The 15,998-nt window shown below is 42.0% G+C and overlaps 1 protein-coding gene across 3 annotated transcripts in view; it reads left to right on the forward strand.

The window, feature by feature from the left end:
- The first annotated feature begins 298 nt into the window (after nucleotides 1-298).
- The window catches only part of NT5DC1 (5'-nucleotidase domain containing 1), a 138,765-nt gene continuing 123,065 nt past the window's right edge, over nucleotides 299-15,998 (forward strand). For 2 of the 3 annotated variants that reach the window (XM_042939654.1, XM_042939656.1), the window contains exons 1-6: nucleotides 299-484; nucleotides 5,674-5,765; nucleotides 7,166-7,237; nucleotides 8,371-8,477; nucleotides 13,649-13,728; nucleotides 15,682-15,766. In XM_042939654.1, coding sequence (XP_042795588.1) covers nucleotides 392-484; nucleotides 5,674-5,765; nucleotides 7,166-7,237; nucleotides 8,371-8,477; nucleotides 13,649-13,728; nucleotides 15,682-15,766 — 529 coding nt within the window. In that variant the 5' untranslated portion in view covers nucleotides 299-391. The remainder of the gene's footprint in view (nucleotides 485-5,673; nucleotides 5,766-7,165; nucleotides 7,238-8,370; nucleotides 8,478-13,648; nucleotides 13,729-15,681; nucleotides 15,767-15,998) is intronic. The other variant, XM_042939655.1, reaches the window with a different exon arrangement.

A 15,998-nucleotide genomic window follows, 5' to 3' on the forward strand; every position in this document is an offset into this window, starting at 1 on the left:
AGGTTCAGCAGTGGTGACGTGACCCCCCCCCCCCCGGTCACACCCGCCTTTGGGGCTGCGGGGCGTGGGAAGGACGTCGGTAGGGCGCGGGGAGCCGGCCGGCCGCCGTCTGCGGGACGCAGGGCGCCGAAGCGGCGGGGAAGGCGCCGGCAGGCTGGCCGCGCGAGGGGCGGGGAGAAGCGTGGCCGGGGGCGGCGCTCGCGGGCGCGGGAAGCGCTGGAGGCAGACGCGCTGCGTCCTGAGGGTGGCCGCAGCCCCGCCCCGCCGTGCCCCGTCCCGCCCCTGCCGGGCCCCGTCCTGTCCCGTCCCGCAGCGTCCCGCAGCGTCCCGTCCGCGGTCTCCTCGCACCCTCCCGGCACCTGAGGCGCTCACCGGTGCTTCCAGCGCAGCCATGGCTCAGCACTTCTCCCTGGCCGCCTGCGACGTGGTCGGCTTCGACCTGGACCACACTCTGTGTCGCTACAACCTGCCCGAGAGCGCGGTGGTGAGTGGCGCAGGCTGCCCGGGGCGCACGGCGTGCACCTCCATGGCGGCCGGGGCTGGAGTTTCTTCCCGGCTCCCGCGGCGACCGCTGCCAGGGGCCCTGCAGCCGCTGCGCCTCTGCGCAGAACTCGGCCTCCCACTGCGAGGCTGGGCGGAAATGTGCATCCCCGGGCCCCTCCCGAGCCGTCGGCACCGGCTTATGGAGCTCAGCTTTTAGCCAACTTTGAGAGAGCGGTGGGAAGGAAAGGGGCAGAGGGGCAATCTGTGCAAAATCGGGATGAGGAAGCGGTTCCTGGGACGGAAGGCAGGGCGGGGCCAGGGGAACTGGGGATGTCTTTTGCAGAACCCTGGCCTTGGAACTTCCTTGCAAGTCATTCTGGGCACCAGCCGCGCTCCGATGCAGCCACCTGGGCTTCTATTTTCCTTGTGTGCAGTTTTCTTTTAGCGTGTCCACGCGACCACCTGTCAGTTTTTAAACACTGCAGTCAGGGAGAGATTGTGTGGTGTTTTGAAGAAGCACTAGCCGAAAAGTCATTAGAATCTTAGCCCAAATTTTGTCTTCTACCAAGAGACGAAAATAAACATTTATTGCGCACTTCCTACGTGCTGCATGCTCTCTGAATAAGTTCTAATCCTAGCAACCGTCTACTAAGTTTGCGTCCTCCCAGAACTTTGGGAAAAAGGGGGAGTGGAGTATTTATGATACCACACCCTAAGGGGAATTGTCCTTCCTCCCCCATTACTTTGGTTTCACAAGGAAACTAATTGTAAAAAAAAAAAAAATCACAGGAATTTTTTAGTCAAAGATTCTTTTGAAGAAAGTTAAACCACTGTCATGTTAGAACCCGTTTTGTGCATATGTGAGCATAAAAATCTCAGAATGCAAGACCCTCCAGTAAAAGGATTCTTTTTTACAAACCTCGAATATAAGTGAGGCTTAAAGATCGGAAGTATCCTAGTAGTGTGTTACGGATCCTGTTTGGTTCGGAAATCTTTTATGAAATACCAGCAGTGTGCTGAGCCCCTTAACAGAGTTGGATGCTGAGATGGACACGGGCCTGCAGGTCGCGTTGTAACGGGGGAGGATGCCGAAGAGTTCAGTTCAGCCCCCTGTGGTGAGGGCAGTATTGCACCTTGCTGCAGACTGCCTGCCCCTAGTGTCTGGAGACCCTCCCTCCACACCAGCCCATCTTCCAATCTTCCACGAAACCGTTAATTTCTCATAGCACTTACACATGGCTTAAAATTTCCTGTGAACCTGTCAGAATCTTCCCCTAGAGTCTAGAGCCATGACTCCTTGACATCAGTATCTCTGATAGTTTCTTGTGTGTTCTGTGTGCCGAGGTGAGTGCTTGGCACATACGGGGTTCAATAAGTAATTGAGGAATAACTGACTAAAAACATAGGTATTTTAATAAGTGAAGATGGCACAGCCATTATTCTAATACGCATTCAGTTTAAATGAACTGGTTAGATCCTTACAAGAACTGTGCGAGGTATTTGCTTTGTCACAGTCGCTGTTTAGAGATGAGGATAGCAAGGCAGAAAAAGAATAAGCAGCTTATCCAGAGTCACCCTGCTAATTGGCTTCTGTTCCCACCACCATGCTTTATGTGAGCCAGAAAGCCCAGAGGAGAGGTCTGGAGTGACACTTGATGCTTGAGCTGGGTTCCAACACAAGAGTTAAAGCTGGCAGGTGAGGAAGCAGAGGGGGGCACTTCAGACAGAGGGAATCTAGCCAGGGCAAGGACCCAGAGGCGAGAAACAATTCAGGGAACTGCTGCGTGTCACGCGGCAGGTGGGGAGTTGCAGAAGATGTTGGAGAAGTCGGTGGTGACTGCGTCATAGAACACTGAGTGCCTCTCCCATCAGTATCATAGGCGTTTAATAAATGCAAAATGTGCAGATGTTGGACTGGATGTGTTACCTCACCTGGGGGCTCAGGAAAGGCATCCTAGAAATGATGACCCCTGTGCTCTCCTGGGGTTGCAGACTCAGAAGGGTAAGGGGCCAAGCAGTTAACTCCCGTTTGTGAGTGGGAGCAGGGCCTGGGATAGCCAGGAGAGTGTGTTTGCCTTCTGAAGGCACAGCCACACTTGACTCTTGCCAAGTTCCATGAGGAAGTAGGGGCTGAGTCTCCTTTTTTAAATTTTTATTCATTTTATTTTTTTAAACGTTTATTTATTTTTGAGAGACAAGGAGATGTAGAGCGTGAGCAAGGGAGGGGCAGAGAGAGAGGCAGACACAGAATCTGAAGCTGGCTCCAGGCTCTGAGCTGTCAGCACAGAGCCTGACACGGGGCTTGAACTCACAGACTGCAAGATCATGACCCGAGCCAAAGTCAGAAGCTTAACCGATGGAGCCACCTAGGTGTCCCAGGGCTGAGCCTCTTAAAAGAACTAATTCTTTTTAAGACCAGTTAGGAATCTGAACTTGTATGAGAAGTCTCTCAACTTTTAAATGTTAATTTGTTTTCAAACACATCAGGATTATGCGGTTGCCACATTTAGTGAAGAAAAATACAGCACCAGTTAAATTTGAATTTCAAATAACAAAACCATTTTTTCTTATATGTATGTTCTGCATGGGATGTACTTATACTAAAAAAATTCATTGTTGTTTATCTGAAAATCAAATTTAGCTAGGCATTTCATGTTTCATCTGGCAACCTTAAGTGGGAACCAAACATAATTTGTAGTCTGCATACAGCTCACAATTTGCAGCTGCTGTTCAGTGTGCATTATTAGGCACGTGAGACACTGGGAGAGGAAGAGGGCTGGTCATGGAGGCCCTGTGCCGTGAAGGCATCTGGGGTAACTCAGTATAAGAAAAAGATCCAAGAGCTCGGGCCTTGGGGCTAGGACAGGTTTCAAAGGCACAGACTCCCTTATTTTCCTCAGCACCATTATTCTCTGGTTCTCCCCACACATTGACCTCATTCTCTCCCATCATAGAAACTTCTCCTCGAGGTGAGGAGCATAGCTGTGGATGCCCCTAACGGCAGCCCTACTGGAAAAGGCCCTTTTCTCACAGGAAGGTGTCAAGTCTCAGTGGCATCATATGCCCATATCTTTATCAGTATTGTCGAGGGGTGAGAATTTCCTGTTGTCCGAGACCAAGTAAAGTGCCTTGACGTGAGGTGGCAGGTTTAATGGTATGTAGTAAGCATTGGTAGCTTGGAACTGGCTGTGGTGAGAATATTGATATGTGGAAATGGGCAAAGGTACTTATCAGAACTTTTTTTTTTAAACCAGCATATATATGACTGATAATAGCAAGTATTTCAGTTGAATTTACTTGTATGTAAGGCACTGCTCTAAAGCACTTTACATCTGTTAATCCCACAGCACTGGTTCCCTGCAGTCAGGATCATGATGTGTATTTTTTATTATCCATAGTACTTTGTACCTCAGAGTGACTCAGTCCATTTTTGATTGATTTTTTTTTTTTTAATGATTCAATGAAAATCCATATAACGCATAAAGCCAATGATTTTCAGTCATCTCTGGACTTCAGGAATCCTGTATGGCCTCACCTGGACCCCACCCTATCCTGGAGGCCTGAAATTTCCAGGTGGTTTTAGGAGCCATCACTGGTTCTGAATCACTGCCAGGATTGAGAAGTGCTGATATGTAGTGTTGACATAATGTAAGCCTGTTAACAACTGACCTGGATCAGGGTCACATTGCATTGCATGGGATTACATGTATAGTGATTTTAATTAGCTTTAGGATAGAGAACAGCTCTATTTGACAGGGAGCTTTTTTTTTTTTTTTAATGTTTATTTATTTTTGACAGAGAGAGAGAGACAGAGAGACAGAGCATGAGCGGGGGAGGGGCAGAGAGAGGGAGACACAGAATCCAAAGCCCGAAGCAGGCTCCAGGCTCCGAGCTGTCAGCACAGAGCCTGATGCGGGGCTCGAACTCACGAGCCTTGAGATCATGACCTGAGCCCAAGTCAGACGCTCAACCGACTGAGCCACCCCGGTGCCCCTGACAGGGAGCTTTCGATTTCTCTGCACTCGTTCCCTGATGCTCACACCCAACTCCCAAATCCAGAAGTGTGTGGGTCTCTGGGTTTCTGGATTTGGTGTGCTCCCCTCCCTCTGGATTCACCCAGCTAACAGCTACATCTTGCAGGGGTCAGTGTAAACATCATCACCTCAGGGAGGCCTTCTCCCATTCCTTTTACTGTGTCTCTGCTCTCTTCCCGCTTGTGCTGTCTCATGCTGCCAAAACCTGTCACGGGTTAACATAGGGGAAAAAGGTCGAGTTGCTCAAGAATCTTCTCGGACACTGCTCAGTCAGACCCCAGACCAGCATTCTGCCTCAGGTTCGAGGGCATCTGATGCTGACTTAAGAACCCTCATGGAAGGAGAATGGGGTAGGGCCAGTGTGGACCTTCATCCACCTTCTGCCTACTCTTTGTTTGGTATACACAGTTTTTTAAAAATCAAGCCAACTCTTTAGAGAAAAATAAGACACATTACCCCAACACTTGGGATTTTGTTGTCTAGAAATCGGAAGTTCTATCAACCATCGGCAGAGCATTTATCTTTGTACTTGTTTCCTGAAGCTTTCTTTGTCCTTTTCCTTCAGTTTCCTTAAGCAAAGAAATAAGAGGTATTTCCTGTATCTGATGGAAGCTCCTTGATTCCTCCTTCAGATCATCTGCCTTGTCTCTATGTGTGTTTTCCCTTTGAGACTCCCCTGTGACAGTGACAAAACTAAAACAATTTAGTGACAATTTCGATGTCCTTTATTCGGGGAAATAATCTATGAATTGGGGAAACCCAGTGCCTCATAAGCACTTTCCACTAAGAATGGGCTAAGGATAGATATAATGATAGAGTGGTCTATATGTTTAAAATGAGTTTACAAAGCTTTCAAGTCTTAATGATCTCCAACCCATTAGAATTCAGGAGTAAGATAGTAGTCATCCTTGGTTATGTAATTGTATATTGATGGTATAATTCTGCAGTGGAAAAAGACACACAACAGCTACCTGGGGCTTTCAGGGGTGGATAAATTGCTTGTACAAGGGGATTAAACTGCCGAACTTCACAATTAGAGATATTTCTCTCCCATCTGCCCCATGAATAACTCCAGTAGGTTTTCAAGTCTGTGAAATTCAGAATGAATAGTGAATTTTATATTTAATTTCTCTTTATTCCTTCCCCTTATTTATAGCTCATTTATAATAGCTTTGCTCAGTTCCTGGTCAAGGAGAAAGGGTATGACAAAGAATTACTAACTGTGACTCCAGAGGATTGGGATTTCTGGTAAGTTCTTTTTTTTAAGGGCTGCCCATTCCCTCTGTTTCTTAAATGTTGCTGATAAAATTTTAATGCTTCTTCTGTGGAGACAGAAAGTGAAATGTGAAACTGAGTCAAAAGACAAAATGCTTTCTCTATTAAAAGTTTTATGTTTCATTAATTAAAATCTTTTCTACTTTAAATTTAGACTTGTTTAATTAAATATGTAAATAGGCTAAAAGCTTCTTGACTAATTTGGATGTTTCTGTATGGCTTAAGTTTGTCATAAGTTTCAGAGGTTATTAAGAACTGTCTTTAAAATTTACATCTTAAAAAAGAAAGTTTGCTTTATTGCCCTTCAAATACTGAACTGTAGAAGAGGAAGAATCATGTTTTGAATAAATGTCTGAACTGGGACATTTGGTTTTCTGTAATTTGGGTAAACGTTCCTGTCTCTAAGACTCTTACTGCTTACTCTTAGGGTTCTCTACTTGCCAAGGCTTATTTTGTCTCTCTTCCTTATCTAAACAACAAAATAAAAATCTAACATTTTAAAATTGCTCAGTTGAAAATTAATAATAAATCTAAAACACATGAAAAAGACATACAAAAGTAATTCTAGAGCAATGATGTTCATCTGTTATATATTTCTGCAGTGTTTGGTTAGTCCTTTTTGATGTATCCCTTTTGTAAAAAGAAGAAACACAAATATTTCACTGTATAAAACCGCTGACTCTGGAAATTTTACTGTGGACCAAAGTCAGTAATGCTTCTAAAGTACCCTGTCATTTTTGTTTAATTCTCTTGGTATTTGGTGGCATTATACTTCCTTGCTTTATTATTCATAAAATGAATCTGTACCCACCTCTCTCCCCAAATCCCACAAGTCTTTTGCAGTGAGGAACCTGAAACTTAGTATTTGACTTTCTTTTAGTGGTTTTCAATAGTATGCCCTGCCCAGAGGGCAAGGTTTTAAAACCTGACCTAAATCGAGGCAATTTCTAAAGAATATAGGAGAAACTCTGGCTAAGAGCTTATCTGGCAGAATTTAAATGTGTGTGTGCGTGTGTGTGTATGTGTGTGTTTTATTTAATGAAAAATACTTGAACATTTTAACAGAGACATGAAATAATGTTCCTTTTTTTGTTCTAATTTTTGAATTCCTCTTTTTTTAAAGCTTAAGGATTTTACAAACTAAACATGCTGTCTCTCATTTTCCCACATGGCAGTTTTCCTTACATACTTGCTCTGTGGATGCTATTAAATTTTAGAATTCTTGGATATTCTTGGTCTTTTTAACCAATATATCATTCACCTGCATGGGAGAATCCCTTTTAGCATTGTGACATTTTGGAAGTATAGATTATTATTTCTTGGGGTTAGCCGAATCTATGAATTGATCAGTAATCAAATTTTTCTATTTTTAGTTGCAAGGGCTTGGCACTGGATCTGGAAGATGGGAACTTCATTAAATTGGCAGATAATGGCACCGTGCTCAGGTAATAAAATTTAGTTGTGAAATCTAAACTTTTTCTCCAGGACACTTTGTTATTATATAGCATTTGATTGTTAAGTACGGGTTAAATAAGATTATTATTTTTATCATTCAGATGACAGATCATGTGCCTCTGTTTCTTCATATGAATTGTTTTAACGATTTAAGTACAGATCAAGAAGCATTGGACTTAAAGGTCTAGTTCTTTTAAATTCGGCTCACTAGAAATATTTGCAGGAAATTCAGGAGAATTTTAATAACTTGCTTCATCTCATTGATCACCTCTACTGCAAAAGAGCCTGGAGATTATGTTGTTTTAGATGAGTGCGCAGTTGCCTGGAATAAAGTGAGATTTCTTTTTACTAAGAAGAGAATGAATGTTGGGTAGGAGTTGGTGGTCTATGCACACTTCTCCTTCCTTCTCCATTTATCCAAATTTGTCCCCCTCGTACAAGACTCCTGTTGTATTTTAGCTCCTTCTGGAAGTTTTTCTAGCCTACTCCAACCCTCATCAGTCTCCCTCACACTCAGTACTAATTCCCTTTCCTTCCCTCCTCTCAGGGTGCACTGGGCACTTGGAGTATTTGGGGGGAGTGGGACAAGCAGATGAGAAGCTGCCGCTGCCACTGCTCTGAGCCTTACAGAGCGGGCCAGGGTGTGAGCATCCGCTTTTCCCCCAGCACCCATAGTAGAGGCAAGCCAACGTGGCCACAGCTATGCGATTTATTATTTCTGTTGACGTGATCAGAGTCGAAGGAAAGGACGCTCAGCACAGGTTACCCCTGGCACATACTCTCCCTTTTGATACATCATTCTTTTTGCACGCTACGAACTCATACTCTCCCCTGGACCTCACGCGCTAAGTGCAGATAACTACAATAGGTGTGGCCCCCCTTCTGATTATTTTGTTATTCATTTGCATGTTTCTTGCCTTGGGCAACTAGAGCTGAAGTGTAGTATGTATGTATACATACTCAATGCAGCTTTGACCAGGACCTTAAACTCAACTATCAGATTCTTAACAGTGTACTTAGCTCTCTTCAATCATAGTTAAAAGAATGTAAAGCATTGTATAGTTTTGGTTTTGTCTTTCATTGTTGCATTTGTGTGTCTGCCCCTCCCATCTCCCCAAACCAGAGCAAGCCATGGCACAAAGATGATGGCTCCAGAGGCACTGGCAGAGGAGTATGGCGGGAAGGAGTGGAAATACTTCATGTCTGACACGGGAATGGCTTGCCGATCAGGTATGGCTAATGGGAAGGAGGGGGGGGGCGGGCAGCACCATTACGTCTCCTATTGTTTTGGATGTTGAACCTGGGGCATGAGGGCATGAAGCGTGCCATTCTTGCCTCCTGTCAGCCAGTTTACACCAGGGGGCAGCCGTGGTATGATAGGAATACGATGCTTTCCTTGTGTCTGATACCTGTTTGGGAGTTGGTTCTGCTTCATTTAGGGTTTCATTGATTGCTCCTTTTACTTGTACTTGTTCCGGAGTGAAAAGACTAGCACCTAGGAATAATACATTGCTCAGTCTTCTGTATTTTTTTTTAGTTTATTACATGCTCAGTCCTTTTATTTCTCCATTACACATTTCTCCTCATATTCATACTACCCACCTCTCTTGTTTGCTTGTTCTCTTGTTTTCTTGAATTCTCTTCTTTACTCTCAGTTCTAGTATCTTCTGCCTTTGTCTTTTCTTTTCCCTTATTTTAAATGATTTCATATATTTTCATATCTTTCTTCCCATTGTCTTTAAAGAACATGAATGGATTTCTCAAAACTTATTTGTAGATGTTGATATGCATAAATTAACAAGTAATGCTAAAGACATTATTATAAACAAATAGACCTTGTTATGTTATAGTTGTTAGTTTTTCATTTGTTCTAAATGTTTGTGCCATTTTCTTTCACACTACACTTTTGAAATGCACCTGTTCCTCAGAAAATGTAGTAACCGGGTCAGGGGCGGGGGACACCTGGCTGCCTCAGTCGGTAGAACATGCGACTCTTGATCTTGGGGTTGTAAGTTTCAGCTCATGTTGGGTGTAGAGATTACTTAAAATAAAATCTTAAAAAAAAAACAAGAAAATGTAGTAAGGATATAGTTGGAGTTATTCCTTGTTATAATTAGGTTTGCTTTGTAACATTCTCTGTCTTTTGAGAGTTTGTTTTGCTTTTGTACTGAGATCAAAGTGTCAGGAAATGAGTACTCCTGATAAAGTAAATCGGTAGGAAAACGTATTTCACATTGGGGATCAATACACAATGCTTTCACACATCTCAAGTCCAAATGGCTAGTGGGAGTGAAATGGGTGTCTATGTTGCCCTTTACTCCGCTGAGGATAGAGGACTGCTGTTGTCTTTCCAGACATAGTCAGTTGTGGATAGCTGCCCTCCTCCCAGAAAGGCCAGGCACAGAGCTAAGTGTTTCACTCTGCCATCCATTCATTAAAGGAGTAAACTACATTAAAGAAGTAAAGTATTTCTCAGCCAAGAAAAGAGCATTCACCCAGTAGGACCCACAGTCTGCCCACTCCTCTGGCTGCTAGTGGGCGCCCCCTCCTGGAATCAGCAGCTTCCCTCTGGTGCTCAGTATAGCCAGGAGTGCTCTGAGGATGACCTTGGAATTTATCTCCTCTTTAACTGAGTTGGTTAGGGAGGTGTTTCCCCTTCCTGTGCTCAGTGATCAGGTGGTGGTGACACATGACAAAGGCCTTTGTTTCTGCCACGTTGTAAGGGAAAGCTTTGCCTTTAAAAAGTAATACAACTTTTTTTAATTTTTTAATTTTTTAATTTATTTTTTATTTTTATTTATTTATTTTTTTAATACAACTTTTTTTAAATGTAGAGATCTATAAAAGAAGAAAAAACTGGCCTATGATTCCACAATCCAGTTAAATTTTGTTTACGTTAAAAAAAATACTGTGAGCAAATGGTTAGAAAATTTAATTATAGAAAAGAGTAAAATGAAGAGTAATTATCTCCAACCCCTGGCCCCAGAATCCCCTTTCCTCGAACTTATTTCTCAAAAATACCAAAAGGAATCATACATTTTCTGTACTGTGCTCTTTTTAATTGACATCTTGGAGATCCTGTCACATTCGCACACAGAGGTGTACTTCAGTCTGTTAAATGCTGCTGTGCTTTGCCATCCAGTGCTGTCCATCAGTCCGTCCATAGTGCATACTGACTTTGTGTCTAGTGTCTGGCCATTACAAACAAGCCTGCAGTGATGTTTTCATATATGTATATTTTTCACTTTTGTGCAAATGCATTCAGGGTACACTCCTAGAAGTACAGTTGCTCTAAAGACACGTAGGTTTAAAATTTGATCAGTATTGCCAAATAAAACCTTTATTTTCACGAACACCAGTTGGTTTAGCTGTTTCCGTCTACTTTGAGCGTACTCATCCCCAGAGTTGAGTAGAGCATTGTCAAGTGCATTCCCTACCAGTATGTTTAGGGAATTTAAAGCATTGATGGATAGAGACATTTTACTGACCATTTACTTGATAATCACTTTTCAGGTTCTTGCACTGGCAGGAGTATGGTTTTCCTTTCCCGCCGATTTCCAGAGAGCAAGTCCTTTTGATCTTGTTTCCCTCTAAACTGGTGGATTATGGAGAAACAACTTGGTATAGCGGAAACCACAGGGAGCGTGGAGGCAGGTGGTCCTGGATCATATTGACTCTGTTCCTTGCTGGGTCAAGTGATCTGGCAAATTACTAAGCCACTTTTGGCATCACTTTGTTCATATTTAAGTGAAGATGATATCACTCACCTGCAGGAGAAGTGAGCTAACATAAATTGTTCTCTTGCCCTCAGTCATTTGTGTGCCTCTGTTCTGTTATCAGTAAGAATATGTGGTTTGTAAAGTACATAGTTGTTGGCACTGGGTTCTTGGGGAGCAGTTTCTCTGTGAGCACAGCCTAACGATTTTAGGACTTATCTTCTTGTGGAGGCTTGTTTCATTGAACTGAGCTCACTAATCCCTTCATTGCCAGTGAGCTCTCTGCTTATAAGGAGGAGAGAGTCAAAGCTTTCATGTGGTAGTCTTGGAGTTTTGTTGTGGGAAGAGGCATTGAGAGCAGCCTGGTCCAGTTCACAGGTAAAGACTGAACAAGCCTCGGTGTGTCCACAGAGTGGTCATCCAGCCCAGGTTTGATAGCTGAGTGAGTCAGCCCCTTGCCTTGTGGAAGGGAGTTTCATTAACCCCCTGCGTTATTTGCTTAGACCCCAACCAAGACTCGTGATCAATGTTTCAGTTCTTTAACTGAACTTCATCTGTTAATGGCCATAAAGGGAGTGAAAGGGGAGGGGAAAGCAAGGGCACATATCTGGTGATGAGGACACCTGCTGCTCCTACTGTGCCCAGAGCAACTGGCCACTCTGGTGTCATAGGCCAAGAGAATAAATACAGCACAGGTTAATGTACCTTGGAAAGCTGTTCCCACTGTCTTAGGTCTTGGGAACCCTGGAGTATTATGTGGCCTTACAGCACAGCAAAGTGTGAGCAGAAATGTACATGTTATATTATCTCTCTCTTCCTCCAGATCCTGGTTCCTCATGCTGACAAAGCCAGTCTAACCTTTCTTAGGAATGAAAAATAGTCTAATAAAATGAAAAAATGAAAAATTGCCAATAATTTCAGCTGCAAAAGAGTAAAAAACAAACTGTTTTTAACTGAGGGAAAGGATACACAAACCCACACAGACATTTTGTGAATTAACAGAAGAACTTTGAGTTTGTTTTGTTTATGTTCTTAATAATTTGATATGAGGAAGTAAAAAGCATTAAATGGCAGTTAAAGGGATAGACATCTGGCCCCTGCAGAGAGTTTTCTCCTGTTAATTTACCCATGACACTCCTTCATTCTAGAAGTCCATTCCACTATTAGATCATTCATTCATTCGCTTAACAAACATATTGAGGGCCTACAATATGCTGGGTATTGTGCTTAGTGGACACTAAAGAGCAAGACAGCCGTGTTCCAGAACCTCATACATTACAAATGGGAGAAAGGGAGGACTCGAAATCAGGCACTTATAATAGTGCACTCAATGTTATGACCATTTGAAAAGTACTTTCTTACATTAAACTAAAATCTGGCTTCACCTTTGGTTGTTTGATTCCTCTTTGTGCAAGGGTTATGACATTGGGACCCCGCACCCTGCCCAAAGCAAAGTGGTTGGTCTCAGTCCTGGTAAACAGGAGTGAGATGTTAGAGGCGATGAGACGGAAGGAAGGAGCAATGGGGGCTGTGTTCCACTGGGACTTCTGAGAAGCACTGAGAATACCTCCCAGAGTTGTCAATCCAAGGGACAGAAGTCTTCACTGTCTCCTAAACTTGAGGCTCATCCACTGGTGCCTGGAGCTTGCCACGTGAGCCACATGGACTCCACAGGCTTTTGGGGAAAGTGAATGACACAGGTGTGCTTAGGGGGGATGATGTCATTTCGCACGGCCATGGCTGGGATCAGACTTGAGCCAAAGGGATGTGACATGGGTCATCAGGTGTCTGCCCAGGGATGGCAGATTCGAAAGTGACATCTGTACCAAGGAAGGGCTCAAGTTTGATTCTGTCCTAGGGCCAAATAGGGTAAATTAAATTCCTCTCTTCCATGAGATCCTGGAGTGCCTGTCCTGTGCTCCTGAGATTTTCCAAGATTAGTATACTGTGTCCTGATATGATGTGCTATTTTTTTTTTATTCCTCTCAGTGCATTGGTTATTCTCACATTGCACTGAAGGTGGACCAGCCAGCACAGTTATGGAAAGGCACTGTTGTATTGATTATTTCATGGTACTCCAGTGTTAGACTGATTGTTTTGGAATTCAGTGACATTGATAACATAAATTGTGGCTTTTTCATAATCCATTTTATATTTGGGGTAAATCTATTTTTAATTTTTACATAAAAGCACTTTTTTTCATGAAATCCTTAAATTATGGATATCATATTTTAACTTTCTTGCAGCTTAAACCTTCTTTAAAAGACAACAATAGGGGCTCCCTGGGTGGCTTAGGCTGTTCAGCATCTGGCTTTTGATTTTGTCTCAGGTCATGATCTCACGGTTCATGTCATGATATCAAGCCTGCATTGAGCTTTATGCTGACAGTATGGAGCCTGTTTGAGATTCTCTCTTTCCCTCTCTCTCTGCCCCTTCCCTGCTTGCCTGCATGTATACACATGTGCTCACTCTCTCGCTCTCTCTCTCTTTCTCTCTCAAAAAAAAAAAAAAAAGACGTTAAAAAAAAAAACAGACAATGGTAGCCTGTAATGGAGCCATTCTGAATTGAAATAGAGGTCCCTTTAAGTGACTAACCCAAAATCTAGTGTCTCTTTAGCCAGGTTTCTGTGTGTCACATAAATGAGGCAATAATTTATTCCAGTTTAAGTTTTTGTTCTTTTTTAGGAAAATATTATTTTTATGATAACTACTTTGACCTGCCAGGAGCTCTTCTATGTGCCAGAGTCGTGGACTCTTTAACAAAGGTGAGCAGGGGCTTATTTTTTAGAAATTATGGTATGTATTTAGTCATAAATCAGAGGACTTAATTATATATGTCTTTTGAGTTGAGATTTTACTCAGTTTCCTCTCTGTAGTTGTAGAAGTGACTGAGGAAGAAAAACAAAATTTGGTCGAGTATTTTGGGAAAATTAAGTAGCAGTGACTATTTTTTTTCTCAAGGATAATAAACCTATTCGCCAGCAGGGGGTGCAAAAGTCTAAAAAGAAAACAGACCTCATAGGTGGACAAATATTTTCTTGGTTTCATTAGCAGAATAAAAAAAAAAAAAGTAATTAAGTAAATTCCACCTGTTCTTAAGCATTCTAAATAATATGAAATTAAAAAATGAGATGGAGTTTTAAAATTCATCATTTTGAGCAGTTTGATGCATGCAGACTTTATACTGTTTATGAAGATTGAATAGATGTCTGGTTCCAAGAAGTTATACTTAGTTAGGGCTTAAGACCTGTGAACAGAAACCAGTTTTATGTCAGAATTACTTTTCTTTTTTGCATATGTTGTCTTTTAAAATCATAATGATCATGTTGATAATTGAACATGGATAATGGTTTATTTTTGAACCAGAATTAGTCATGTTTTTGTGAAAGTTTCTGTTGAGCAGTAATTTTAGTATGTTGGTAGAAGTTATTTACGTGAGCTGGAGTCAGTTTTTTATTCATAGTAACTTCAAGCAAATTTATCAGTCCTCAAATATTTCAGAGCTTATATAATTAGATACAAATACCTAGTAGTTTGTCTTTGTTTAGCTAGAAGGACACCAGTTAATGTTTCCAAGAAAGCAAGGGGTTGTAGGGTTATGTGTTTTAATATAATGTTACTTGCTTCCTGGTTTAAAGAAATCTGAATAAAAATGGTGTACATTTTGGTTTGTTTTTTTTTAATTTTTTTTTTTTTAACGTTTATTTATTTTTGAGACAGAGAGAGACAGAGCATGAACAGGGGAGGGTCAGAGAGAGAGGGAGACACAGAATCTGAAACAGGCTCCAGGCTCTGAGCGGTCAGCACAGAGCCCGATGCGGGGCTCGAACTCACGGACTGTGAGATCATGACCTGAGCCGAAGTCGGCCGCTTAACCGACTGAGCCACCCAGGCGCCCCTCATTTTGGGTTTTGAACCTCCTTTCTCTCTCCTGTAGAGACTTGCTGCTCTTTTATATAGAAATCAGGTAAATGTGCATTGAATTCTAAAGTAACCAGCTTTTAGGACTTTAGGAGTTGAAGTTTCTTAGCCCCATTGATGCCCCACTACATGAAGAGGCACATTCTGATATCTCAAAAGCTATAACACCATAAATTTTCTCATGTGTTTAAAATACATAATTTTTAGACTTTACATTGAGTGGAAATTTCTATTTTATTTGGGCTATATGAGCTATATTAATATTTAGTTATATGTATGTATATTGTATATATATATTGTGTATATATATATATATATATATGTATACTATATATATATATAAAACAGTGATTTTCATGGAAGATTTCTTTTTTTAAATCATTCGGAAGAATGAGTTTGTACATCTATTACCTTTTCTAAAACATGAGTCCCAGTTTTATTTTTTATTTTTAAAAAACTGTTTTTAATGTTTTATTTTTGAGGGAGAGACAGAGTATGAGCAAGGGAGGGGCAGAGAGAGAGGGAGACACAGGCTCCCTGTGAAGCCTGTAAAGCAGGCTCCAGGCTCTGAGCCGTCAGCACAGAGCCCAACGCAGGGCTCGAACTCACAGACCATGAGATCATGACCTGGGCTGAAGTTGGATGCTCAACCAACTGAGCCACCCAGGCGCCCCATAAAATATGAGTCCCAGTTTTAGATTACAGTAATATTGTAATGGTTTGGCAAGTGTTTTCTACTAGGCTTGAAAACAGAATTATTACATATGTTAACATTCGGAATTTTTTTTTTTTTTTAGCAGAACAATGGTCAAAAAACATTTGATTTTTGGAAGGATATAGTTGCTGGTATACAACACAATTATAAAATGTCAGCTTTTAAGGGTGAGTAATGTAAAGAGAGATTTTCTAATAGATGTTTATTAAATGCTATGTCTTATGAATTACTTAGAAGTTACCTATTTTGTTATGTGTCTCAATTAGGATTTACGTTCATCTTAAATTTTGCTATGTAGTTGGTACTGTTTACATTTTAAGAAGTTCTGTAATTCATGTCTGGTTCATGGCCGTAATTGCCAGTATTCTGAGCTATGCTGTCTCTTACATGCCTGCCTAA

The sequence above is a fragment of the Panthera leo genome, chromosome B2 (assembly GCF_018350215.1).
Source record: "Panthera leo isolate Ple1 chromosome B2, P.leo_Ple1_pat1.1, whole genome shotgun sequence".
NCBI lineage: Eukaryota > Metazoa > Chordata > Mammalia > Carnivora > Felidae > Panthera > Panthera leo.